This window comes from Spermophilus citellus (assembly GCF_964194105.1).
Source record: "Spermophilus citellus genome assembly, chromosome: 7".
In the NCBI taxonomy this organism is placed as follows: domain Eukaryota; kingdom Metazoa; phylum Chordata; class Mammalia; order Rodentia; family Sciuridae; genus Spermophilus; species Spermophilus citellus.
Window position 1 is genome coordinate 86,548,078 of NC_138188.1, and position 26,600 is coordinate 86,574,677.

Here is a 26,600-nt window from a genome sequence, read left to right on the forward strand (position 1 = left end):
AACTGTTTTTAACTTTTTAATGAAGTCTATACTTTTTAAACTTTGCCTGGTAGAGAGTTATTTTTGTTTAATACGTCTGGGCATCCCCCAGATTGCATATTTTATGTCTTCTCTACATGGTGGAGGAAAAGTTGTTGTCATAAAGTGTGGTCTGTTGGAGCTCCTGAAATCAAACTCTCCGCTTCCATTGAAGTTTGCTATAGGTCCTGGCAGTGTAAGTCTAGTGGAGTCTTGCCATGCATACACGGGGCCAGCAGAGGGAGCCCGACTTAACTATATTTGAGAAGACTAGGTATAGCTTAGCACCGAGTAAAAACGACACACACTCATACACATACACACACACACACACACACACACACACACACACACATATCCTAAAGAAAGGAAAAAACAATTAAAAAAAACAACAGAAGTTTTATTTTTAATCCTACATTCAGATCTCAGACACGTTATTTATCAATGACTGTTATCAGATTATTTCATTTCTGTGCACTGTTTTGGGCCTATATGTGAAGACTACCCACCCATCCCTTTTAGAGTTGTGTTGTCAGTCCATTTGGTGGCTTAGCAAAAAGAAAGAAGCACACTTTATAATTACTCAATTTCTGTGTGGAAAATAGTGTGTGGGGGGGAAAGCTAGAGAATTAGTGATAATCTTTAAAATATTCCTGATACTAAGTTTTACAATCAAAAGCACCTGTTGTTAATCTAGAAGAATAATGTCTTTGTTCCTGCATTTATTTGCATGTCCTGGGTGAGGCTGGCTGATGGCCTATTGTAGAATCATTACAAAATTCTCCTTATCTGGAGGTTTACTGAGAAAACAATGTTTGAGGTGGCATACATCTTTGGAAACCAAACATTTGCAGAGTCCTGATAATTAATATTCCTATCTTTTCCTGTGCTAAAGTTTTGCAATATTACATCAGACTGTCTAAAAAGAAAAAGATTGAAATTGATCTTTGGAGAAATCTTAGGGTGTGCTGTTTGAGCTTATTTGGCCTGAATATGTTGAAATAATACCTTATGTACCTCTTTTCCTTGGTGGCTTCTAACCTTGCTTAAGTTAGAAAGAATTAAGAAGGTTATTTTTGGTATTTGACACCCTAAGTAACAGGTGGACAGTTAAGTCAATGTAATCTTTGTTCTTTACCTTTAAGGGGAAAAAAATGTGTTTGTCTTGGAAAGATAGAAGTACTTTCCTTAAAAGATCCTGTTAATGTAAGGGAAGGCTGTTTGAAAGAATGAGCTTATCACCTGAAAAGTTTCCCTTTTAATTTAGCATGATTTTTATTTTTTTCTAACTTTGTGTTAAAAAAATTCATGTCTTTAGAAACATTTTAAGATTAATAACAGTGAACACCCATATTGCTTATTCCTAGAGTCACCAATGTTAATGTTTTGCTGCATTTGCTTTGTCTTTCTGTGTGTGTGTGTGTGTGTGTGTGTGTGTGTGTGTATGTGTAATTTTTGCCCCTGGATCGTTTGAGAATAAATTAGTCATCATGGAACTGTACCCATAAATATGAATCTAAAAATGTGGACTTTAATGTATCACCAGAACACAGTCATCATAAGGGAGAATTGTATGATTGATACAATATTATTATCTAATATTCAATCCATATTCAGGTTTTCCCAGTCATCCTAGTAATATCCTTTGTAGTCATCTATTTGAGCTAATCTAATCTATGATCACACAGTGTATTTATTTATTTCTTTAATCCAGGAGATCTGTTTAGTCTATTTTGTTTTTTATGACATGGTAGTTTAAATATTGCTGTTTTGTAGAATGTCCTTTACTTTGGATTTGCTTTATTGTTTCAACATGACTAGATTCAGGTTAAATATTTTTTTGCAGGAAAACTATAGAGGAAATTTTCCTACAGATATTTTTATGGGAAAATTATGTAATTGTCATATGATAATACTCAAAGCTTATGAAAGTAGTTTATTTGGACTCTTTTAAAAGTCATGTTCTCCTTAAGTATCACTTATCTCTAATGAATCCAGCCCTGTATACATTCTTCATTACTTGTTTTTTTTTTCTTTTTTTCTCATTAGAATGTCAGTCCATTAAGAAAGAGATTCTGTGTGTGTGTGTGTGTGTGTGTGTGTGTGTGTGTGTTTACTGTGATAGCTCCTGGCATCTAGGACAGTGCCTGGCACATAGTAGAAGCTTGAAAATTATTTGTTGAATGAACAAACACATCTATTCTGAAATTGATGAAACAATTATAAAAAAAATGACTGAACGTTCCTATATCAAGAGTTTAGAAATTTATTTCACTTTTTATTTGTTTTTGATCTAAGTATAATAGACTTGATTTTTGTGGCTCAGTATCTACAATAACTGTATTGGGTTTTTAGTATTCTGATATTCACTCTTTCTCAGTTTTTCATGCAGCCATTCAAAAAAAGTCTGAGCATGGATTCTAGCCTCAGCTAAGTGCAGAAGTCACAAGGGTGAATGAGGCGCCATTCATGTCTTTGAGGAATATGTATTTTAGTAAGGGTGACAGGCATTCGAGAGTCATAGTAATGATGAATAAAGTACTGCATCAGTACATATCTGGGGGCAAGTGTCCTCAGTGGGACTCATTTCAGATCTGGCAAAGCCAAAGGAATCTGACATGCTACAGAGACACACAGCCTGATAACTAGGTAATTACCAATTAGACATTCTTGTTAGCGTGAGCTATTCTGAGTACCAGAATAATAAGTAATGTAAGCCAGAACATGTCATTTTGGATTTTGCATTCTTAGGACTGGCCAAGAATAAATAGTGTGGTGAAAACTTACTACATTAACTTCCTCCTCAGTTTATATACACATATAACGTACTTATTACAAAAGACCTGGTTTATTCATATTGTTGGTTAACACTTACATTTTACCATAATAAGGCACTGTGAAATCATATCCATTTTTTGCTATGTGCAGATAAAGATGAATACCCGAAAATAAATGCCCCTGAATCTAAGCTTGTGCTTTTTTATTCCTTTTAAAGTGGTGTCAATATCAAAATGCCAATCAATTCCAGTGGACCTGATTGGGTGACTGTGGTTCCCAGGAGGATAAAAGGTAAAAAAAAAAAAAAAAAAAAAAAAAAGGAGTTTTTCTTGCTAAATGGGTTGAAGCTCTGTCATTTCAATGATGTTATATTTTTTTTTGTCACTTTAATGTGCCTGGTTACTTCTGGTACAACTGAAAATATTAAAAACTGATTTTAAAAACATTAGCTAAATCTTATGTGATTAATTCTGGGTTTTTCTATTTATGTTTATATGAAAATTATATTTTCTCATCATCCCTTCCCTTCTGTTTATCTTATCAAGAGCCCATAGAGCTATATTGTTCAGTATAGTAGCTACTAACTTCATGAAGCTATGTAAGTTTAGATTAATTAAAATTAAATAAACATTCAGTTCTTTAGTCACACATACTTGAGAGTGATCATGTTTTGACAGCATTTAATATAGAATCTATACACAATTACAAAAAGTTCCATTGGGTATTGTTATACTTAGAGATACTCAAGGAATGTGGGTAAAATTGGCTTGCAATTTTTTATTGGTTCTTTTTAGCTATAGCTGACAACAGAATTTATTTAGACATAATTATAAAAGACTGGAATATAATTTGTTCTAATTTAGCCCCCAGTACTTCCTGTTCCCTTCTGTTTCTCCTACCTCCTGTTCCCTTTCCTCTACCCTACTGATCTTTCTACTATTTACTTTTTTTTAAAATTAATGTCTTGTGGGTATACTTGATGGTGAGATTCACTGTGGTATATTCATGTATGTACACAGAAAAGTTAGGTCAAATTCATTCTAGTGTCTTTCCCTTTATTCCCTTTTGTCTACTCTACTAATCTTTCTTCTATTTTTTTTTTTTTTCTATCCCCCATCTCCTTATTTTGGATTAGCTTCCACATATCAGAGAAAACATTTGGTGTTTGACTTTTGGGGTCTGGCTTATTTCACTTAGATTGATAGTCTCCAGATCATCCATTTACTGGTAAATCTGTGTTTAACTTTCCAGGTCATTCTGATGCATTGATGTAGGATATTAATAGTAAAAGGATAAAATTCAGAGGAATGTGTTATGATTTTGCAGAATAGATATAGCTAGTTATAATGACTTTTAGAAAGGATGAACATTATTAAGGAGATTTACACAGATGGTGGGCAAGATCCTTTTAGTTGTTGAAAACATATTAATATTATCCCACACAGTAGATGTAAAGCCTTTTGCCTTAGGGGTGAGGTATATAACATACATGGACCAAGCATAATGGGCAGTTAGCCATTCCTTGTGCAGTTGTGTGGAATTAATGAAAAGCAAGGACCACCTCAGTGGGGCAGCCTGAATTCTGCTGTTCGTACAGCTTTGTTTCCATGCATAAACAAACCCAGTGCAGCCAGATCTGTAGATTTTTTTTTTTCACAAAACCCCAGAAATGTTAATTTTAAAAATGTGATATTTCCAGATCTTACAGCATTAGCATCCAATTCAAAACTCTCAAAATAGCATGGGGGCTAAATAAAATTAGTCTGTGGCGGTGATGCAGGCAGGGAACTGCCGGTTGTCTCTCTAGTCTCCACTGTTGTGTGTCATAAGAAGTCTCAATCTTTTCCTAATGAAGAGCTACATTTGATTTACTTGAACCAGATGGATCACTAGTTTTAGAAGGTACATATGAGAAACATCATTAATAGAAATACTTATCAATTTTGATCTCAGCCCATGGCCAAGATGTCAGTAGACATGCTGCCTCTCAACACTCCCATGTTTGACATCCTCAGGAGGCCCTGTCCCAACACCAAATTTACTCTTCTTTTCCACAGCCCTGTCTGGCTTGCCCACCTTTGATGTCTCAGGTGTCTTTGGAATGGTTGGTGGAAGGAGCTTTTATGTTTACCTCCACCTGACAGATCTTAAAAATCAGCCAGGAAGTGGTGTGGTATGTGGTGTACTATTCTACTTAGAGGGAAGACAGACTCTGTAACTAGTGAGGCTTTTGATGAATTTTTAGAGGAATAAAGTAACCCTAAATCAGTAGGAGCAGAGTAGGCTGGCTTTCATTGAGAAAAGCATCTTGTACCAGATAGGTAATTAGAAAGAAAGAGAAGGACAGGTGCTTTGCTTTATGTAGGATCAAAGGAACTCAGCTTAGCAGTGCTTCATTGAAATTCACCTTAGTGACCCACAGAGGGCACTCAAAGACCTTAAATAAGAGTTCATATTTTTCCTCCTATGCCAACATTTTGTCTCTGCTTCAATTTTCACCCCTTAATTTTAGCACCCATTAGCTTTTATCATTAGTGGTTATTTCTGTGGCAATTTAGTGATAACAATCTAATAATGATATCACTCATTCCTTCAACACTTGTAGCTGAAATTCTTTTGTAAAGAGGTATTATCCCTTTCCCCACATTTATTTATATCAGTGTGAACTCATCGTAATTTCATATTTGAGTTATAATCCAGCTTAATCGCTTTCTCTCAAATTGTTACAGATTTTAAACCTTGTCATTGGAATTGTTCCAGGAATTTTCTCTACCTTTGACATGTTCTCATTCAATGGAGTACTTTCTTACTCTCTAGCACCACCAGTTACTCTAGCCTCCTTTTTTTTTTTTTTTTGCCCTATCCCTGGATGTGTTCATCATCTTTACACCTTTATCATTTCACTTACAAAACCTATATTTTAGAGTTTGCTCTCTATGAAATTTTATTATTTTTGATTTAGCTAATTAACTTCCTATAAGGTAAAATTATTCCAACATTCCTATTTTGAGTCTAGTGGATTTCTTGAGACTGCTTAATGCATGGATATAATTGTAGTCAAGAACAAAGAAAGAGTCTTTAATAAGAGTAGGCTAGCTTATCAAGGCCTGTTTGGTTTCTAACAGGCTTTCCCAGTGTCATAATTACTGTTGAACTTTCATTAGCATTGTACTGTAGTCCCCAGACTATCATAACTCAAGGACTTGGCAACCTTGATGGATACCAACCTCATCAGAAACTTGAGCTCATGTTTTTTTAGGGGGTGAGGGTCGGGGTGGGGGTAGGGGATGCTTACCTATTCTACTGAGATATAATACCCAAACTTCCACCCTTAATTCACATTGTATCCCTCTTGTCCAGGTCTTTCTAGATGGTTTAGGAAAATTTATCGTACTACCTCCCCCCTCATTTGTCCTATTTTTTGGCCCAGATAGCCTCCTTATGGTTAACAATGGCATGGGATGACACCCTCTGGAGGAAAATGTTAGATATGGGCTTTAAAGAGAAGCCAGGCCATTTTAGAGATGACTAGACATTATTTGCAAATCAAAGATAAACCTGATTTTGTACAAATATCTTCATATCTGCCTTTACAACCACCTTGGCGTCAGCATTTCCTCTTACCAGCAATATTCAATATAACTAACCACTAAATTGAGTAATAAATCTTTATTTTTATTTAATCTTATTCCAAATTAATATCATATTAGGGGTTATATTATCAGTTTAAGATACTTTCATATCTTAGTTACCTTATGTGAAAATGCATTGAATTTAACAACCTCTGACCCCATGAAATCGGTCAGGTAATATTTTTGAAACAACTGACCATAAGGGGGCAGCACAGGCATGTACATTTCACCTTAAAAAATACAGTTCTTAAAGAATGGATGTCAGATTCAGTAATTGATTTGCTTTGCTTGATTTAACTCTGGTAGTAATTGTAATTGAAATGTTAATTTTTCCTGTGTGATATATACATTTCTTTTTAACATGTATTTGACAGAAAATAGTCAAATTACCAAATTAAAAATTTAACTTCAAAACCACTTTTAATTTTCTCTAGTAAATGTTTTCTGTGGACCTGGGTGTCTTCACTGTAGCTCTCTAGCTCTGCCATTTTGATGTACTGATGAAACGAGGGAGCTTGGGCAAGGTGTAGTTACATGGTAAAGCCACCCTTGACAACATGTTGAAAGATTCTTTGATTTTTTTGTTTTTGAGATGGGGTTTTGTTTAGGTATCCAGGCTATCCTTGAACTCCTGGCCTCAGGATCCTCCTGCCTTAACCTCCTGAGTAGCTGGGGGACTAGAGGTACTATCTGACTTGAGAATTTTTTTTAATAAGTTGAATAAATATTTATTCATCATCCTTCCATTGTTCTTTGTTAATAATATTTACCAAAGTAAAGCTTTTGAAGCACGTTTACTTTTCATTTGGGCCCTGAACCTATAAAGAATTAGCAGATAGCCAAGAGGAAAAATGATTAGATCTGCACTCTGTTAAATAGGGCATTTTCTTTGGAGGATATAAAAAATCCAAAATAATTTTGAGTAACGTGGATAATATCAAGAATTCAGATAAACTGAAAATAGTCACAATTAGGGGACTTACTTAAATTTCTGATTGGTGTAAACATTTGCATTTCAAATTGTGGTTTTACAGATCACTACACTGTAAAATGATTGGAATATGATCAAGGTTGCACTTTGGGTTATGTAAGGAAGTGACATAAAATGATTGGTGGTTTCTTGAAGATTAGAGATTTGAATAATTGTTAGAAATATAAATATATGTACCTTCAAGAAAAAAAGCTGAAAGAAATGGCTGACATCTACTGATACCTATTTCTGAGAAGTACCTCCTGCACAGTGGTTAAGAACCTGGGTTTTGGGGCCCACCTGCTCAGGTCTGGTTCCGACTTCATCATTACTAGCTCAGCTCTGGGACATTGGTCAAGTTGCTTAATTATTCTGAAAGGCAGGGGATAGTAACAGTACCTTTTTAAAAGAATTATTGTGAGCTTCATGTGAGATATTAGGTTTAATTGCTCAGAATAGTGTCTAATGCAGAGTAAACTGCAAGAAATTTAGCTATCACTATCTGTTTTGACGCATGCAAAGCGTTTGTTTCCATGGAGGCATTTTTCCAATGGAGGTGTTAGGGCAGATAGAGGTTAACTCTCCCTCTAAAAGGTAGATGGTGATTGTGTTGTGCTTTGTAGCTAGGCTATAAGGTGAGTACACTTTGTGATGCTTTTTTATGCCTAAAGACCTTATGAATCTTTTATATTATGGAGAATAATCCTTTATATGTCATTTGTCTCAATGTGGTCAATGAATTTAGGACCCACAGATTAAAACTTTCCTTTTAATGAACCAAGAAACATTGGACTAATATTACTATACATATATAAAATATTAAATTCTTACTTGCCTCACAGGTATTTGGATAAAAAATAGTTATGCTTTTTCTGGGACATTGCTGGACATGTGCTTATATCTACACATTTCTTTGGTGTTTGCCTTCCTTTATTTTTTGGCTTTGATAAAAACATGCATACTCAAAGGAATGCTCAACGTCCCCTTTTCCCTGATGTCCCTCTACTCCCATACCTATTTCACATCTTCTCACTTCTGTGCAAAGGAGAACCTTTCTGTATGAAGGGGAAAGTCTGGGATTTCTTTGAGATATGATAACAGGAAATGTTGCCCAAGTGCTAGCAGTCTAACAAATATATAGGCATTATTATGTTTCCTGCAACATTTTTCATCTATTAATAGAGGAAAATTTAAAATATATATATATATATGTGTGTGTGTGTGTGTGTGTGTGTGTATTTGTTTGTTTGTTTATTTATTTATTTATTTATTTTCCCTTTTTCTAACTAACAACCTAGAAGTACCTGAAGGCTCAGAAACTTTTCCTTCTGGGTATTATTACAAAGACCAGTGGAAGCCCAGAAGATTTAAGATGCGCCATTTTAATGACCCTGACAACATTACAGAATGCTTACAAAGAAAAATGGTGTATTTATTTGGTGACTCGACAATCAGGCAATGGTTTGATTACCTCACTACATTTGTTCCAGGTTGGTACTTTGCTTTTTGTTTCATAACTATATCCTAGAGGGATGAAATCTGGGTTATGTAAGAAAGTGACATAAAATTGAAATACGTAGACTCACTCTAACTCTGAAGAAAGGCATCAGGTGAAGAAGCAATTTCTCTGTAGGATTAAAGAGGTATCCTGATTCTGGAGAGGTATGTGCAATTTCTGATCAATCCAGAAAGATTTGTCCACTGATCATCTGTTTGACCACCCTGGACAAGTCATTTACTCCTCAGGGCTTTCTTTCTCCATGTGTGAGATGAGACAGCAGGATCATGTCACTTTACAGCTGTCTTTTACTTCTAATATTCGGGATTATAACATAGAGGTAGACATTTCCAGTTGTTTCTCTTCTAGTTGTTCGGTCCAGTCTCAAATTTATAGTAGATTTAACTGGAAGGAAATTTACTGTGGTTCATTTTACTGCATTCATGTAGCAAAACCATCCTTTGGGCCTACCACTGGGGGCACTCTGAGGTAGAGCTGGCTCCTCTGGAGGGAATGTGGGCAAGTCCCAGTGTGGTTAGCTTCTTGTTTCTCTGGGGCAACTCTCCAGACTCAGAACAAAACCCACCACTTATTCACAATGGTGTTCTCTTATTTCTGGAAGGAATATTGATGGGATGAGGAAGGATGGATCCTGGTAGTAAGAATAAAGACCCTGCTTACAATTCAGAAAGTTCTGTGGGAACTGGTTTTTTTGTTTTGTTTTGTTTTGGATGATTATATATGGGAAAGGCTTTTCATAAAGTAAATCCTCAATGTTTGTTATGAGTTGCTGCTTGTGATGTGTTTCATTCATTCTCCTATTTATTACAACAGCTTACTTTCAAATTTAATATGTAGAAGGATAGGAAGAAGTAGATATTACCCCAAAAGGAGAAAAGTCAATTTGTAGTTTTCACTCGTTTTTTTATTGAAACAGATATAGTTGAGTTTTTGTTGGTAAAACAAATTAAAAATCAGAAGGGAAATTATTTGTATAGCACAGTGCTAAGCATGATTTGATACTGATCAGACTGGGCCTTTCAGATACCTATAGTTTCTTCTTAATTTCTAACGTCCTAACTTGGTGTCTCCTTTAGTTGCAATGATCATATAGACTGTTTTGGTTGTTTTCCACAGACCCTTTATAGACAAATTTTCATCCAATAAAAATAAAGCCTCAGGCTGGGATTGTGGCTCAGTGGTACAGCGCTTGCCTAGCATATGTGAGTCACTGGGTTAGATCCCCAGCACCACATTAAACAAACAAACAAACAAAAACCAACAATAACAACAACAAAACTAAACAAAATAAAGGTATTGTGTCCATCTACAATTAAAAATATTTAAATAAATAAGAAAGAAAGAAAGCCTTGTGTGGGTGCTTGATCTTGATCAAAAGCAAACAGAAGCTTGAGCTTTGATTTGGTTTAAGTAGGGTTGGGTGCTAAATAGTGATGAATCTGGTAGGAAAATCTAATAGAGAAACCTTGGGTTGTAGGCAGAAAAAAGTGAAACCTGCTTGAACCCTTATAAGGAATATAGGACAATTACAGTCTGATGCTCTCTCTTCACAATTGACTGTAAACTCCCTCAGGGCAAGGGCTGTGACACCTCTCCAAGCCTTGCTGGAAATGAGCCCTGAATGCTTAGGAAATGCTGATGGAATTGTGTTGCCAATATTTGTTCATTCTATTCCCTGTAAGGCACTTTGGGAATGTTAAAGGATATGAGCTCCCCTTTCCTCATGGGGGCATATATCAAGTGATCAAGTACAGAGTTTTTAGGAATAAAAGGGATCCTATGGATTCCTTGGATCTCCAGAATATTTCAGAGAAATAGACCTTGAAACACAACTTAGATAAAGGGCGGGGTGGGAGTGGGGCAGAAGGGAATTCTAAATTACACTGCTGCCTTTGTCATTTCTCAGACCAGAAAAAATCCTGTAAGGTATTAACTGTGATTTTTTTTCAACCATGGGGTAAAACTGAAAGTCAAAAGAAACTAGAGTTGCTTCTTTCTTTTCACTTATTGCAAAAAGAGGAACTTTCTACCCTCCCCCCAGAATTACAACTTAGATTATTTTTTTTAAAAAAGTTTATTTTTATCCAGGTGTGATGGCATACACCTCTAATCCCAGCTGCTTGGAAGGCTAGGATTAGGTGTATGCCACCTGCTTTGGGAGGCTAAGGTAGAAGGTTTCAAATTCAAGGCCAGCCTGGGCAAGTTAGCAAGACCTTGTCTCAAAAAATAAAAAGAGCTGGGAATGTAGCTCAGTGGTGGAGGACTCCTGAGTTCGATCCCCAGTACTTGCAAAATGTGGGAGGGGAAAAAAGCTTATAATTGTGTATACAATGTGATATTTTGATATATATACATTTTAGAATGATTATATTGATTAACATATCTATCACAAATGCATTTATTTGTAATAAGAACATTTAAAATCTACTTTCAGCCATTTTGAAATGTACAATACATTATTAACTACAGTTACTATGCTGTACAGATCCCTAAAACTTATTACTCCTGTCTAACTGAAACTATGTACCCTTTGAGTATCTTCTCATTCCCTCTACCCCCCACCAAACTCAGCCTCTGGTGAGTTTCTGTATTCTACTGTAAGTGTGAGACTTTTTAAGATTCCACATATAAGTGAGATCATGCATATCTGTCTTTCTGTGCTTGGCTTATTTCACTTAGCATAATGTCCTCCAGGTTGATCCATATTGTTGCAAATGATAGATTTTCTCAAGAGAATTATTTGATTACTAATTGTGCTTGTAAAACAGAAGTTACAGCCCTTGTCCTGGAAGCATAAAGTGTAAATGCCAATTTGACTTTTAAGTATTCAACTAGTGGTGCAAACAGCAAGAGTTTTTGGCCTAAAGTTAAACAGGTATGTTGTTTTTGAGGCATATTTATAGATGTAGAATCTTTCACTGATGGCTTTACTTATAATATCACATTTGTGGAGTGTTTTGAATAATTGATACGTCAGAATAAAGGCCGATTGATTCAAAGGTGGGCAGGGAACAGTGAAATAGGTATTCCTTTAATATTTCTATTGTATGTTTTTGCTGGACTTTTATTTTAAAAGCTGTTCTTTGAAGCTACTTGGTAAAGAATATTCATATATACATGCATAGCTTGAATGTGTTTATGAATTTGAGTTTTCCTTGTTTCAGACTTAGTGGAGTTTCAAATGGGTAGTCCCAAGAATGTGGGTCCCTTCCTTGCAGTGGATCAGAAGCACAACATCTTGCTCAAATACCGTTGCCATGGTCCACCCATCCGCTTCACGACCGTCTTTAGCAATGAGCTCCATTATGTGGCAAATGAACTGAATGGAATCGTGGGAGGGAGGAACACAGTGATTGCCATATCTTTGTGGTCTCACTTCAGCACCTACCCCTTGGAAGTGTATATCCGTCGGCTCAGGAACATCCGTCGGTCAGTGGTCCAGCTCCTGGATCGAAGCCCTAGGACTGTGGTGGTCATCCGGACAGCCAATGTCCAGGAACTGGGGCCCGAAGTGAGCCTCTTCAACAGTGACTGGTACAACTTTCAACTGGACACCATCCTTCGGAGGATGTTCTCAGGGGTCGGAGTATATCTCGTTGATGCCTGGGAGATGACCCTGGCCCATTATCTACCCCACAAGCTGCACCCAGATGAGGTTATTGTGAAGAACCAGCTGGACATGTTTTTATCTTTTGTGTGCCCCTTGGAGACCTAGGTTGCCCTGGAGGGGACTAGAGGAATAACATCTGTGATCTCCCCAATTGACTTCCAGTGCATAAAGTTTGTGGGTGGCCCCATTATGAGATGGCTACCATCAATATATATAAAACTTCAAAAAATGCCGTACTTTATATAATGACCTGTGAGGACCTTGGAAAACGCAGGCTACGTTTATATCTACCTATAGGATTTTTTCCAATTTTGACTTAACCATGGTAGAATCCTTATTAACAGCATCTACACACTATATTGCCCTTGTAACCAAAGATGCTAATGAGTTTTTTGACCTAGCTTCTTCTGGGACTGGAGACTACTATGTTAAAGCATGTGAGAAATGTTTTGATGTAAATGGAAGGGACAAATTTGGTTGTCAGTGGAAGTGTTTGTGGCTTATTTGGTAAAGGAAATTGAATATATCTGCATGAATAGTCCAAGTGGTCCATCTTTAGGGGGCGAATTAAAGAGGGCTTATACTTATAGGCTCCTGTGAACATATACTGAAGACTGCAGTAACCCAGGAGTTTCTCTTGATCTACCTTTTCTGAATTACTTGAAAAGGCTAATGTGCTTGGTCAGAATTTTATAGTATGGGATATTAATAATTTCCCACTTTTATCTAGGAAAGAAGTGAAGGGGAAATATGAAAGCAGTATGGATAAAATCTGTGCTTTGAATTGATATTTGCATTGGATGATCGTTTCTTATTTGGATCAGCTAAATTTTTGTGTGATGAATATTTATTCTAAAACAACCACTTTTGGAACTGAAAGGGGGAAATCTATGCCCAGAAGTTTATTTTTATGTTCTAAAGTTTGAGGGGTTTTAAGAATTGACTTTTATGTAAAGAATGCTATTTATTATTATAAAGATGTAGAAGTTTTTTTTCTGCCAATTTCAAGTGTTTCCTTTTTGGTTATTTTGAACTACGTACCAAAATTAGAAGTTAGAATCCAATTAGGTATTAATAAAATCAGAAATTAAAATTCATGACAGGTATTCCTTATTTAGGCATATGTATACACATTCTCAATTGTCAATTTTCTTTGACTTTATCTTACGTTTTTCTAAAAAATTTTTTTTAGTTGTAGATGGACACAGTACATTTATTTTATTTATTTTTATGTGGTGCTGAGGATGGAACCCAGTGACTCACACATGCCAGTCGAACACTCTACCACTGAGCCACAACCCCAGCCCCATTTTACTAGTTTTAAATGAATTGAAGTTTATTTGGGGTCATTTACTAAGTACTGTCCCATGTCTAATTTTAGTTGTCATTAGGTAGACACATGAGGAAACATAGGTCGTTTTAGAGGTGACGATGGATGCTTAAAGCATAAGAAGTATGCACACTTAGAAGAATGAATCAAATAATTTGAGTTTTTAACTTAGTGTCTCAGATCTTCCTTTCCTTTTCTTCTAAAGATCATCGTTTATAATACATTTTACGGGTAAAGAACATTTTTGTTTTCTGAGCCTGAAGAGGACCAAAGGAGTTAAATTAATTTTAATGGAACTTAAGCTTGTTATATTTGATAAAAATTCAGAATTGGGGTCTGTGCTTCCAGGAATTGGGGAATTAATGTTTGTGACAAGAGGCCAGTGATTCTGATGCAGCAGTAGGGTTCTGCACATGAAGAAACACACAGAAGGGGAAGAGGGAAGGCGGAACCAGGAAAGTAACACTGCTTGTCTACTATTTCAAGGGCTTCCCGACAACTTACTTAATTCTAATCATGATCCAATAGTGTAGGTGGTATTAGCTCCATTTTATAGATGAAGAACTTGAAATTAGATTTGAATTAAGGTATATGGGAGACCAGCTTCTTACAATTTTTTAAAGAAGTTTTTTTTTTTTTTTTTGGTACTGGGGATTGCCCTCAAAGGTGCTTAACCACTGAGCCACATCCCCAGGCTCCCCCCCACCAACTTTTAAAATTTTATTTAGAGACAGCATCTCATCGAGTTGCCCATGGCCTCACTAAGTTGCTGAGGCTGGCTTTGAACTCCAGATCCTCCTGGCTCAGCCTCCTAAGCTCCTTGGGGTGGGGGATTACTGGTACTATGCCTGGCAGAAGTTTTCTTTTTTGATAACTTTTTGGCATTTTCTCTAGAAGAACTGCTGGAGCAGGCTGAGGAGTCACTTTTTCAGGGCAATTTCATGGAGAAAGCAAACACTATATCTCCAAGGGTTTGGAGTGAGGCTGCTGCAACTGATTTTCTTGTGACCTTGTCCAGTTTTTAATTACTTTTTAATTTGGTTATATATTTTATTTACTTACATATTTTAATTTGGTTAAAGATTTGATGACACAGTTTCTTGAGGTAGTTTGAGTCACTTTCATTCCTCTTTTGTCTTTCTGCACTGTGTGTCAACTTTGATAGAGATTGAAATATTACATAAACCTTTCTTAAAACAATTAGACACAGGTCATGTGTCTCTAATCTGAAAATGTGAAACCCCAAATTCTCCACAAACCAAAACTTTTTGAGCACCCGGCATGATAACCACAAGTGAAAAATTATACACTTGACCTCATATGATAGTCAAAAAAGATGTACCAAAAAAGTTACATAAAATTACCTTTAGGGCAACATGTATAAACTGTATGTGAAACAAAGTTCATGTTTAGACTTGGATCATGTCACTGGGCTATCTCATATAAATATGCAGATGATCCAAAATCCAAAATATTTCAAAATCTGAAACACTTCTGGTCCAAAGCATTTTTTTAATATTTAATTTTTTTTTTAGTTGTCATTGGACACAATATTTTATTTTATTTATTTATTTTTATGTGGTGCTGAGGATTGAACCCAGGGCCTCGCATGTGCTAGGCGAGCCACAATCCCAGCCCCTGGTCCCAAGCATTTTGAATGAGGAAAATTTAACCTGCACAATACTTTTCTGAAAATTTTGTTTAAGGACAGCATCACATAGTTCTATGTATTAGCATTTCAGCCAAAAAGTGGTTTTAAATATTTATATTTCTCATTATAAAAATTAAGGCCATCATAGAGTACAAAATCTAGAAGAAAAAATCTGGATTAAAAAATCTATAATTCTATCACATGAATGCAATGAACATCAGCATTTTTATATATTTTCTTCTAGGATTTTAAACCACATACAGTGGGCCTTTCATATCTGTAGATTCAACAAACTTCAGATAAAAATATTTGGGAAAAATTGCATCTGTACTGAACACATACAGACTTTCCTGGTTCTTACTCTCTATACAACATAGGACAACACTTATTTGCATAGCATTTACATTGTATTAGATATTACAAGTAATCTAGAGATGACTTATTAGATTAGATGGGAGGATGAACATAAATTATATAATACCATCTTAAGGACTTGAGCAGCCTCAGATTTTGGTATTTGCAAGGGTTCTAGAACCAAAATACAGAGAGACAACTGTAGCTAATAGAGAATATGTAATTTGGATATGTTTTTTAATTTAAAATATAAATATTTTCTGTTAAATAGCCTTAAAAATTATAAAGATCTGCCCAATAGTTATATTAATGATGTTAATATTACCTAAGTTGGCCGTTATGGTTGAATGTTTTGGCTTATAATAAAATATTAAAGCAATGTTTTATATATAATTTCATTGGATTAAAATATGGACTTTTATTTTGGAGTCACAGTATTAATATAACTTAGTGAATTCTCATATTCCAGAACTAAAATGATTGATTTAATGGTATTGTGAAAGGGAGAACTCTAATAAGGCTCTTCTATGCAAATTATATTTTACAGAAGTTACCTATTAAAAGTAACCTTTAGCAGACAGCAAACAGACCTTTGGTGTTCCAGTATGATCCATTTCTAAATGGATCTAAACTTCTAAATCTAAACTTCTTTCTTCTTTTTTACCTTTATTTTATTTATTTGTTTTCTTGTGGTGCTGAGGATGGAACCCAGTGTCTCACTCATGCTGGGCAAGTGCTTTACCACTGAGCTGCAATCCCAGCCCCCAGGATGATACATTTTTATCATTCCATAATTCTATTAAATACCACTTGACTGACGTTTCCTGGCTGCAGGTCTTAGGTTTCAGACTGATAAATCAGGGTTCATGACAAGAACAATATGGTAAATCTTTACATAGTCATGTGTTACATGTCAGAAGTGAGTCTGTTTCTGGATCTGTTAAAGGAAATGGTGATCACTGAGTAGTACAGGGAAATAAACTCCCAAGGGAGCAACAGAAATAAGACTCCCCAACCCAGCAAAAAAGCTGATTAGCATTATATTAGTGGGTTCTGGGTAAATTCAGCTTTTAAATGTTAGCTAGTCACTAACACCAGAAATTCTTTTTTAAATGTATTCATTTTCTTGAGTGAAGCATTATTCTCCCCGGTTTATTCAACAGTGCAGTCTCAGTGCACTCAATGTCTGGCACTGCTGTGTGCAATAAAGAAATAAGATTTGGAAGTTGCTGTTTTTCTCTTCCAAAGTGAGAATGCAGTGTCCTGAGGCTTAGGGGCACCTGGCAGTCTGAGGAGAATGGGAGGTTATGGAGGTCAGCAGGTTGTTGAGAGCAGAAGTTTAATAGGACACAGACTGGAAGAATGCAAATACACTGCCCCAACTTCAGGTTGAAAGTGCACTTTATTTTCTAAAAGTGTAAAATACATTAAATATACAATTTCCTTTTTAAAATCTTGCATTAAGTGAGAGGAGGTTAGGTAGGCCTCTGGAGTTTAAGGGACCTGCAGGTAGCTATAGATAGGCCCATTTCTACTGCAGAACCAGACATGGGCATCTCCTGGATTATAACAAGACCTGGAGAAGACAACTCTTAAAAAAAAAAAAAAAAAAAAAAAGAGAGAAAGAAAAAGGAAACACTAGAGTTCACAGTAGCAAGTGTCCCAAAAGGAAAAGCGACCATGAAACTAAACGTGATTGGAGAAATCCTTTCCATGTGCTCCGCTGGCTCATTCTTTGTTTAAATCCACCCCACCCCCATCGCCAGTGAAAATAATCGTGTTCCAGGACCATCGCTTTATTTATGCTGCAGAGTCCAAGTCCATTAATTCGTCAATGAAAGCACATGACGGGGATACTGCTTTTTGATTGTGGTGTTTAAAAAGCTGGGAGATGGAAGGCAAGCTCCCCCCCCAACACCCATTGCAACCCACACTGAGGCCGCACAGAAAGAGGCGGCGCTAATGAGAAGCCAGCCCCAATCCCTGCTGGAGATTCATCCGGGACCTTCAAGAAACGCATCTTAAGAAAAAAAAGTTCTGTTGCTAGACGTGGCCTCTGATCCCCTCGCGTGATTCCAGGCCGGGTCTTGGAGCCCGCCCTCGAGGGGAATGTCCCGGACTCGTGTAGGTACCTTTTCGGTCTGGGAATTTCCAATGTGCGGAAAAAATCCACAGACCTAGTCCCGGCTGCCCCCTCCCGCCTCCCCGGGCCCTCTGTGCCCACGCGGAGGATGGAACCCGAGGAGGACAGGGTTCGGCCTTTCCGAAAGCTCGCGCTTCGTTCCCCGCCCCCACCGCCCGCTCCCGTGGGGAGCAGAAGGCGAACCCTATAAAGGGGGCCGGGGACTCGGCAGCCTCCTGCTGCCACGAGGTCAGAAGACGAGCTGGTAGAGGAAAGGAGGCCTCTGCTCCTTATCATGTAACCTCAAAAAGGAAACTGATCATCTTTTCTCAGGCTCTCACGTACTTCGTTTATTATCGCTGCTTACAGAGCTGGAAACATTTGATTTGCTTTTACGTATTTGTATGACTTGACTCTTCAAACACAAAGGTATATTTTTATTATTTGATATTTAGTATGAAGAAGTGTCTTAAAGTCCCCGCCCCTTTCTTTTTCCCATATTTTTTCCTTGGGAATCACTTTCTGATGTTTGAGTAATATTTGCTTTGGGGCAAAATATTGGGGGGTGGGGGTGGGGCAGGTTTTCTTTTTTTTGGGGGGGGGAGATCTGGGGTGATTTTATAGTTTGTTAATAGCATGAATGGTGTCTGTTTATCTTAAAGGCTTAGGAGGGACTAAGATGCTGATGGTGGAAGTGGATAGGACAAGTGGCGAAGGCAGCCTAAATCTCATGTAAAGGGTTTAGCTTTAGTGACTTGGACCTGTGATGCCACAAGTCAGAGGTATGGCTTTAGAGGTATGCTTTTCCAAAAAGGGCAGGCATGTCACTGTTTTTATGGAAAAATATATCGGAATATTTGGTAGCTTGCCCTCAAAAATTTTTATATTACCTCTATAAAATGACCGTTTTTGAATGAGGGAAATGTGAAATTTGATGACTTGGCTGGATCATCAGTTTCATAACAATCTGTATCAGTATTTTAAGGTGTTTTGTCCAAATAAAAGCATGTTTCTATGTAGGATCAATTAAGATTTTCTTCACAGGGATAGGAAACTGGCTGTAGTAGGTGAGGGTGTTGTCCCCAAAAGGCTGACATTTATTATGTAAATTTTAGTAAATGGTTATATATCTCTCTATATATACTCTCAATTTGAAACTGGCATCTGAAGAAATACATTATCTGGCTGAGTGGAATTTTTTTTTTTTTTGCTTCTCTTAGTCAGACAGTAGGTTGTTTCACAATAAAAGGAGAGTAAAGTTTCCAAGGCCCATTCACCACTCTCAGTATTCCTTGATAGAGGAGGGAGTCCACCAACAGGATCATCTAAATATGCAGGTAACCCTGAAGTCTGTTTATTAGCTTCAGAATATAAGGTGTGATCCAGCAGCGGCTCCACAGTCTCTTCAGCATCATTTTGCTCCGGCTAAGGATACAGTTGGGCAGGTGCAGGTGCAGAGGTGGAAGAGTCCATCTGGGAGGAGTTAGCATATGAAGCCAGTGCACAGCACTGGCTTGTTAAACCCTTGGCTTCCTTTCTAGGCCCAACTGAGTTGTTCAGATACTGACTTTTCCTCACTAAGGGAAGGGATGCAAACCCTTGTCCTTATACTTTGTCTTGAAATAGGTCCTCCTTTCCAGAAATCAAAACACACTCTCCAAGAAGCTGCAGACTCCTGAGAACATTACTAAGGGGAAGGCTTTCTGATTTTTCTAAGATCAACCATGAATTACTCCTGGGGAAAAAAAAAAATTTCCTTTTGGCTCTTAACCTCATGCTGATTTGGTGGCCTCTTGATTTTTTTCCCTTCAGGTTAATAGGAAGATCACGAGGGCCCAGGCTGAACTTCACCTTTTGACTTCTGTGGCCTGATGCTGAACTCCCAAGGGTGAGAAAGGCAGATTTTTCTATCCAAGGAGGATCTAAGTATCACTCAAGTCTTGGCTGCTAAAGTCAAAATGAGGAGTGGGATGTTTTCTAAAGGTTCTAAGATTCTTGTCTTTTTAACCAATTTTTGAAGTTGTTTCAAGACTATTATGAATTTTGCTTATAGGCATGTGACTATGATTTCTTGTGAACTAAAGCTTTTTGGTGGTTTAGCAGTTTTTCAATAACTTTTGTTGAATTTCCATTATTTTTCATGGGGAGAGCATATGAACACATCTAAGAGGGAAATTCAGCTCTCTGCTGACCAACGGTTTCAGGGTTAGGTAATTTTTAACAGGCTCCGAAAGCATCATATCCTCAGAGTTTTGGTGAAGAGGCTCACTAAAGCTAGCGTATGTGGTTTCTGATCAAAGTACTTCCTGTTCCTTTAACTTGGAGCTCTCTGTGAGGAAAAACATTTTCCTTTCAAGCTTAGTGGTTAAAATTATCTTACTGGAGGAGTTAGTGGACTGGGAATTAAAAAATGTTTGTAAACACTTGTTTTAGGAGTCGACTAATAAGAGTGCCTTGAGCTTTCATAATAACATTTGAGGTGAGTATAATTAGTCTTATTTTATAAATGAGGAAACTGAGGCTCAGGAGGATTGAGCAATTGGCTCAGGGCCCTTCAGGTAGTAAGTAGCAGAGTCCTGGTTTGGCTATCAGGCAAAAGTACAATAGGGAGAGGTCCATTCTTCCCAGGGTCCTGAATTATCTAACCCCCCCTCCCCAAATCACACACTTGGCCACCACCTCCTCTCTGTTCGTACTCTACTAATAAAGTTTGAGTTGATAACTGCCATAACCCTCTGTATTTTAAGAAGACTACAGAAAATGCTTTAGAACTATATGGGTGGCTGGACTAATATTTTGGAGAAAGGCAGCCTTTTACTTATTAAGCCATTTTTAGAAATTGTAGGATTGTAAAGAAAAGGGTATTGTGCTACACATTTTTCTTGCTTCTGGCAGGACCTTTCCTTCCATGCTGGAAAGTGAAATGTTGGAGCATTCTGAGTCACAGCTCAGGTGAAGGGTCCATGACAGCTGCTTCTAAAGAGTAAAGCTTTGGTCATCTAGCAAACCTATTCACCTGTTCCAAATCATCCCTGCCAGAGCAGGGATCAGTTAATAAACTACCTGAATTAAAATCTTCCAGAGGTAGCTCCCAGGTTAGTAATTTGCATGCGTTAGGTCCCTGGTGATTTCTAAGAAGTCTCCTGTTGATCCCTTTCTGGTTTACATTTTCTATATTCTCTATAGGAAATAAATTCATTTGAGAGGAGTAATAAGTGAACCTCTTGAATGATTAAAATGCATTGAATTGAGGAAGAGTATATATATAAAACAGTAGTGGAGTTGAACCCTGGGGTGTTCTACCACTGAGCTACATCCCCAGCCCTTTTTATATTTTGTTTTGAGACAGGGTCTAACTGAGTTGACCAGGCTGGCTTCACACTTGTGATCTTTCTCCCCCACCCTCTCAAGTAGTTGGGATTACAGGTATGTGCTCCTGCACCCAGTTTTATATTTGTCTTTTAAGGCAATATTTCTCAATTAATGTGAGTGGAGTCACTTAGGGATCTTGTTGAACTACAAACTCTGTTTCAGCAGGTCTGGGGAGGAGCTTGATTCAGCCTTTTAAACAAGCCTAGGTGATGCTGATGTTGCTGGCCCAAGGTCCACACTTTGAGTAGCAAAATTATAAAGCTCCATAAATTTCTGTTAATAAGAAAAATTATTCAGTTTTTTCTGCATATATCATTTTACCATGTGTGAAAATAAATCCTGTCATGGATATGTTAACAATGGTAATGCTACATTCTCTATTTATAATGCCAAATATCTGAATTAAACTTACCAAAATTCTGTTAAACACTTAGATGCTATAACTATACAATGCTAACCTCCAGATATTTGGAGACAGTAGAAATGAATTTCTCTTTTTGTTTAGATGTTTATCAATGTTCAGATACTTTTAATACTGATATGAGACTTTTGGACACATTCTAGCATTGAGTAGTATATGTGCACCCTCAGTCCTCCGATTTTTTTTTCAGTCATATTTGCTGTTTGTACAGCACCTGTTTTTATAGAATGACTAATACTTTAAATCATGCATTCTCAAAGAGGACGATGTCACCCCCAAAAGGACAAGTATTGGTTCTTGGGGGAAGAATCTTAAGATAATTGCAGTGGTTTGTAGGCTTGCAAAGAACCAGGGTACAAAAAATGGATACACAGTATATCTGTGCAGTTAAACTTTTCCTCAAGGGATATTTAGGGGGAAAAATATGTAAAAAGTTTCCTGAGGGAGTCTGATAGTGAAAGAAAGGCTGCTATAAATGCTCTTCATGTACTTATTCATTTAATGTAAAACATTTTTTTAATCTGGTCTATTGTGTTTTAGTGTCTTGCTTTGTGTCTAATCATTGCCATAATTTTTAAAAATACTGGATTCCAGAAGGAGAATAATTTTTTCTTTAATTTCTTTATTTGAGGAAAAAAATTTTTTTCTATTATGTCCTTAAATATTTTAAATATATATATATTTTAAAGAAAGAGTGAGAGAGGGGGAGGGAGGGAGGGAGGGGGAGAGAGAGAGAGAGAGAATTTTAATATTTATTTTATAGTTATCGGTGGACACAACGTCTTTGTTTGTATGTGGTGCTGCACACATGCCAGGCGAGCGCGCTACTGCTTGAGCCACATCCCCAGCCCCTTTAAATATATTTTTAAAATTGTGGTAAACAACATAAATGTTACCATCTGAACTATTTTTAAGTGTATAGTTCAGCAGCATTAAGTACTTTCACATTACCTTATAACCATCATCAGCATTCATCTTCAGAAACTTTCATGTTCCCAAATCGAAACTTCATATTGATTTAACAATAACTCCCCATTCCCTTTCCCCCTTCAGCTCTGGCAACCACCATTCTGCTTTTTGTCTCTGTGAACTCATGGCTGTAGATACCTCACATAAGTTAAATCATAAATTCTTTTGTGACCAGTTTATTTCACATAACATAATGTTTTCATGGTTCTTTGACGTTGTAATGTATGTCACAATTTCCTTCCTTTTTAAAACTGGATAGTATTTCTCTGTGTTCGTGTGTGTGTGTGTGTGTGTGTGTGTGTGTGTACAAATGCCACATTTTGTTTGTCTACCCATTTATCAGTGGACACTGGATTGCCTCTACCTTTTGTCTATTATGAATTATGCTGCTATGAATATGTACATATAAGTATCTACCTAAGTTTTTGCTTTCAGTACTTTTGGATATGTGACCAGAAGTCAAATTGCTGGATAATGATAATTCCATGTTTAATTTTCTGAGGAACTGCCATATCATTTTCCACAGTGGTTTCACAATGTTTTTTTTTTTTTTAACTCAGTTTGTACAGTGTTTGGCAGAGTCTAAGTGTGCACACCATGAATATGACAGAAAATAATGCAAAGTTCAGAGTAAATAATTTGCTGAGTGATTCAGCAAGACAACTATTGAAACAAAACAACCTTCCCTACACACACACCCTTGCCTGGCTGCATACTTTAAAGTATACATTTTGAAATGAGTGCATAGTTGGAGATAATCCCTTTGAGAATCATGAGTTAATGCATTTGGATTTCATATGGGTCAGATCTTGTAAAATTTGGACCTCTTTCCATGAAATTCCACATTTAAAGAAACCCAGAAGGCTTGTCAGAGGTTCAAAAGGGGCAGAACTACAAAGGTGACCCACAGATATGGGGATTAGGACTTGTGAGTGAAGATGAACCAAAAAATCCTGATACAGATTATGAGAATTCTGATTGGGGCCCTGCTCCTTTTCTCCACTCCATTCCCTTATCTTTGTAGTGTAGCACTGCAAAATCCATGAATTTTGGTTGAACAAATAATCCATAATGTGAAACAAAAGTGAAAGAAGGTTTTATTTTCTAATCACAATAGCTGTGAAAAGCTACTATGAAGGATATAAGAACTTCCTATTTTGTATCTCTGGTAAGGGCAAAGGAGGTAGGTTTAATTTAAGGTAGAAGACAAGAATTGGTGGAAACTGAAAGTGATTGGGCCAGGTTTCTGAATTTAGCCTTGGAATCTCCAGTGTCATCTGAAAGATGGCAGAGGCTAGTGTGGGGACCTTCCCAGCCCTGCTGTTCTGTGCTTATGTCTTATTTCTTTTAAATAGTCAGTGAAAACAGTTTTGTTTGTTTGCATGTGGTGTTGTACAGCATCCAGCATGAAGAAAAGAAAGGGATTCTTAAACACAACAACACTCATTTAAAATCTAGGGCATGGTGAAAGATCGCAGCCAGGGTTTGTAACAGGCAGGAGGTGAAATGTGTGGGGATAATAATGTTAAAGGACATCCTCTCTTCACACCACATCTGATTTAGGTTTGTCACTTCTCAAATTTTACAGTTCTTCCCTTTCTGGGGGAGCCTCTCTTTAAAATGCAAATAGCCTTTAGGAGAGGTTTCTGTTTATGCCTTGATGTGACTAGATTTTGAGATCCTTTCTTGAAATTTTTCTGGAGGAGAAGGACACAGAGACTGCCCTATCAGATTGCAGACAAAAAGTAAGATGCAGTGGTGGGAGCAGAACAGAGAACCGAATATGAAGGTTGAAATCAGACTCAGGCCCCCTGTTCTCCTTCATCTGGCTTCCTTATTTCTGTCCCTGCTGCTGTCCCTCTAGTCATGTCAAGGTTATGGAGCTACCTCTGACTCTCCTCACTCACTTGGTCGGACAGTGTGGTGCCAGCCCTATAGATTACTTGCCTGAGATATTTCTCTAAATATTTCCCCCTCTCCATTCCCATGGGCCCGACTCCAGTTCAACTGTTTATGACCTGTTACCTTGACTGTTGCGTAGTTTCTGTCCTGGTTACCTGCATTCACATAGCTACTGCTTCTGAGCATGTCTTTACACTTTTTAGAAACGCTGAATAACTCCCTAGGGCTCCTTGCATGACCCCTCCAGAGTTCTCAGGCAGTGTCAAGGCCCTATGGAATGGTGCTCAAAACTCAACTCCATGATTCTCCCCTTCCCAAATGTTCTCTTCAGATTCGGCTGGTGGACCAAAGATGCCAGAATGCTCAAAAATCAAGTAATAAGCATAGCTTAGAAAAATGGATAATATTTGTCATCATTGGGTCTATACAGTGTGCCAGGGATTATGCTAGTCATATCATGTACACCATCTCTTTGAATCTACATAATGATTTAATGCAGTTAAAATGCCCATTTGAAAGATGAGAAAACAGAAACCCAGAGAAGTTAATTAAGGTAGGAGGTTATTAAGTAAAAGGAGCTAGCATATGAACCCAAGTTTGACTTCAAAACACTACCTTTTTTTTTTGCTGAGAGTGGTGGTGTACACTTGTAATCCCAGAAACTCAGGAGGCTGATGTAGCAGGATCACAAATTCAAGGCCAGTCTCACAAACTTAGTGATACCCTGTCTCAAAATAAAAATAAAAAAGACTGGGGATGTGCTCAGTGGTAAAAAGCACCCCGGGTTCAATTCCCAGTTACCCAAACCATCCCAAACCAAACCCCAACCAATCGACAAATCAAAAACCAAAACCACAAAACAGAAATAGCACTATGTTTAAGTAAGGGATAAAGAATATTACAGACAAGAATTCTAGCTTGGACAAAAGTTTATGGCAAAAATTAATGTTGTGTTTTTTGAAGATCATTCATAAGATCTACATGTAAGGAATAATTGGAAGGACTGTGGGGTTGAGTATTAGTTTGTGGGAGCTGTCATGGCACAGTACCCCCATTCCCACTGGGTAACTTAAATAACAAAAAAGAATTTTCTCATAGTTCTGAAGACTGGAAATCCAATATCAAGGTGCCAACAGGTTTCATGTCTCCTAAGTTGCCCCTCTGATTGACATATACATGGCCATCTTCTCCCTGTGTCCTCCTGTGGCCTTTTCTCTGCACACGTATCCCTGATGGCTCTTCCTTTTCTTTTGACAACAAAAGATTAGGGCTCAGTCTAAGCCTCATTTTAACTTAATTACCTCTTTAAACGTCCTGTCTCTAAATATAGTCACATTCTGAGATATTGGGGATTAGGGCTTCAACATATGCATTTATTTTGGAGGGTACAATTCATTCAATAACTGGTAAATTTGATATGGCTGGATTTTAGAGGATGTGCAAATCAACAGATAAGGGTTTAGTTTTAATATGGGAGTATAGGGTCTAATTGTGGTTGAGCAGGAGCAGTGTTTCCCTAAACTTCCAGCTTCTCTTAAATGTGATTTTTTTCAAATGCGTTCCAAGAGGTGAATGGGACCACTTTGGAAAAGGAACTATTAGGACTTTTCTATTGTGGTGTGAAGGAGCAGAAAAGAGTTGAATCTTTAATAAGTCTTTTAGAGATTTCTGGAAAAGCGAAGGTAGTATTTTGGTGGGGGATACAGGGGCAAAGAATGAGTGTGGCCAGTTTGGTTTTAGACCTGTCAATTATACTTTGGTCAACGTGGGATAAGAATTTAAAGAAGAGGCCAGAGTTAGGGATCAGCATTTGGAGTCTTTGCCCTGGTCAGAGTTGAGCCTGTGTGAGTGAGTAACATCAGAGTTTGAAAAGGACAGGAGGCAAGGATTCCCAGGCCTTGAACTGCTTTGTTGTTACATAGGTCTGGAAGGTGATAAGGGAGGCTTTTAAA

At 37.3% G+C, this 26,600-nt stretch overlaps 2 protein-coding genes across 3 annotated transcripts in view; both read left to right on the top strand.

Moving 5' to 3' along the window:
* The window catches only part of NXPE3 (neurexophilin and PC-esterase domain family member 3), a 52,125-nt gene extending 38,371 nt beyond the window's left edge, over positions 1-13,754 (top strand). The window contains exons 6-8 of the mRNA XM_081301380.1: positions 3,014-3,087; positions 8,697-8,888; positions 12,082-13,754. Coding sequence (XP_081157506.1) covers positions 3,014-3,087; positions 8,697-8,888; positions 12,082-12,632 — 817 coding nt within the window. The 3' untranslated portion in view covers positions 12,633-13,754. The remainder of the gene's footprint in view (positions 1-3,013; positions 3,088-8,696; positions 8,889-12,081) is intronic.
* Positions 13,755-17,911: 4,157 nt separating this feature from the next.
* NFKBIZ (NFKB inhibitor zeta) overlaps positions 17,912-26,600 on the top strand; it is a 38,961-nt gene continuing 30,272 nt past the window's right edge. Inside the window, exons 1-2 of one of the 2 annotated variants that reach the window (XM_081301808.1) lie at positions 17,934-17,986; positions 19,797-19,872. The gene's annotated coding sequence lies outside the window, so the exon portion shown is untranslated. Of the gene's footprint in view, positions 17,987-19,796; positions 19,873-26,600 lie in introns of both variants that reach the window. The other variant, XM_081301809.1, reaches the window with a different exon arrangement.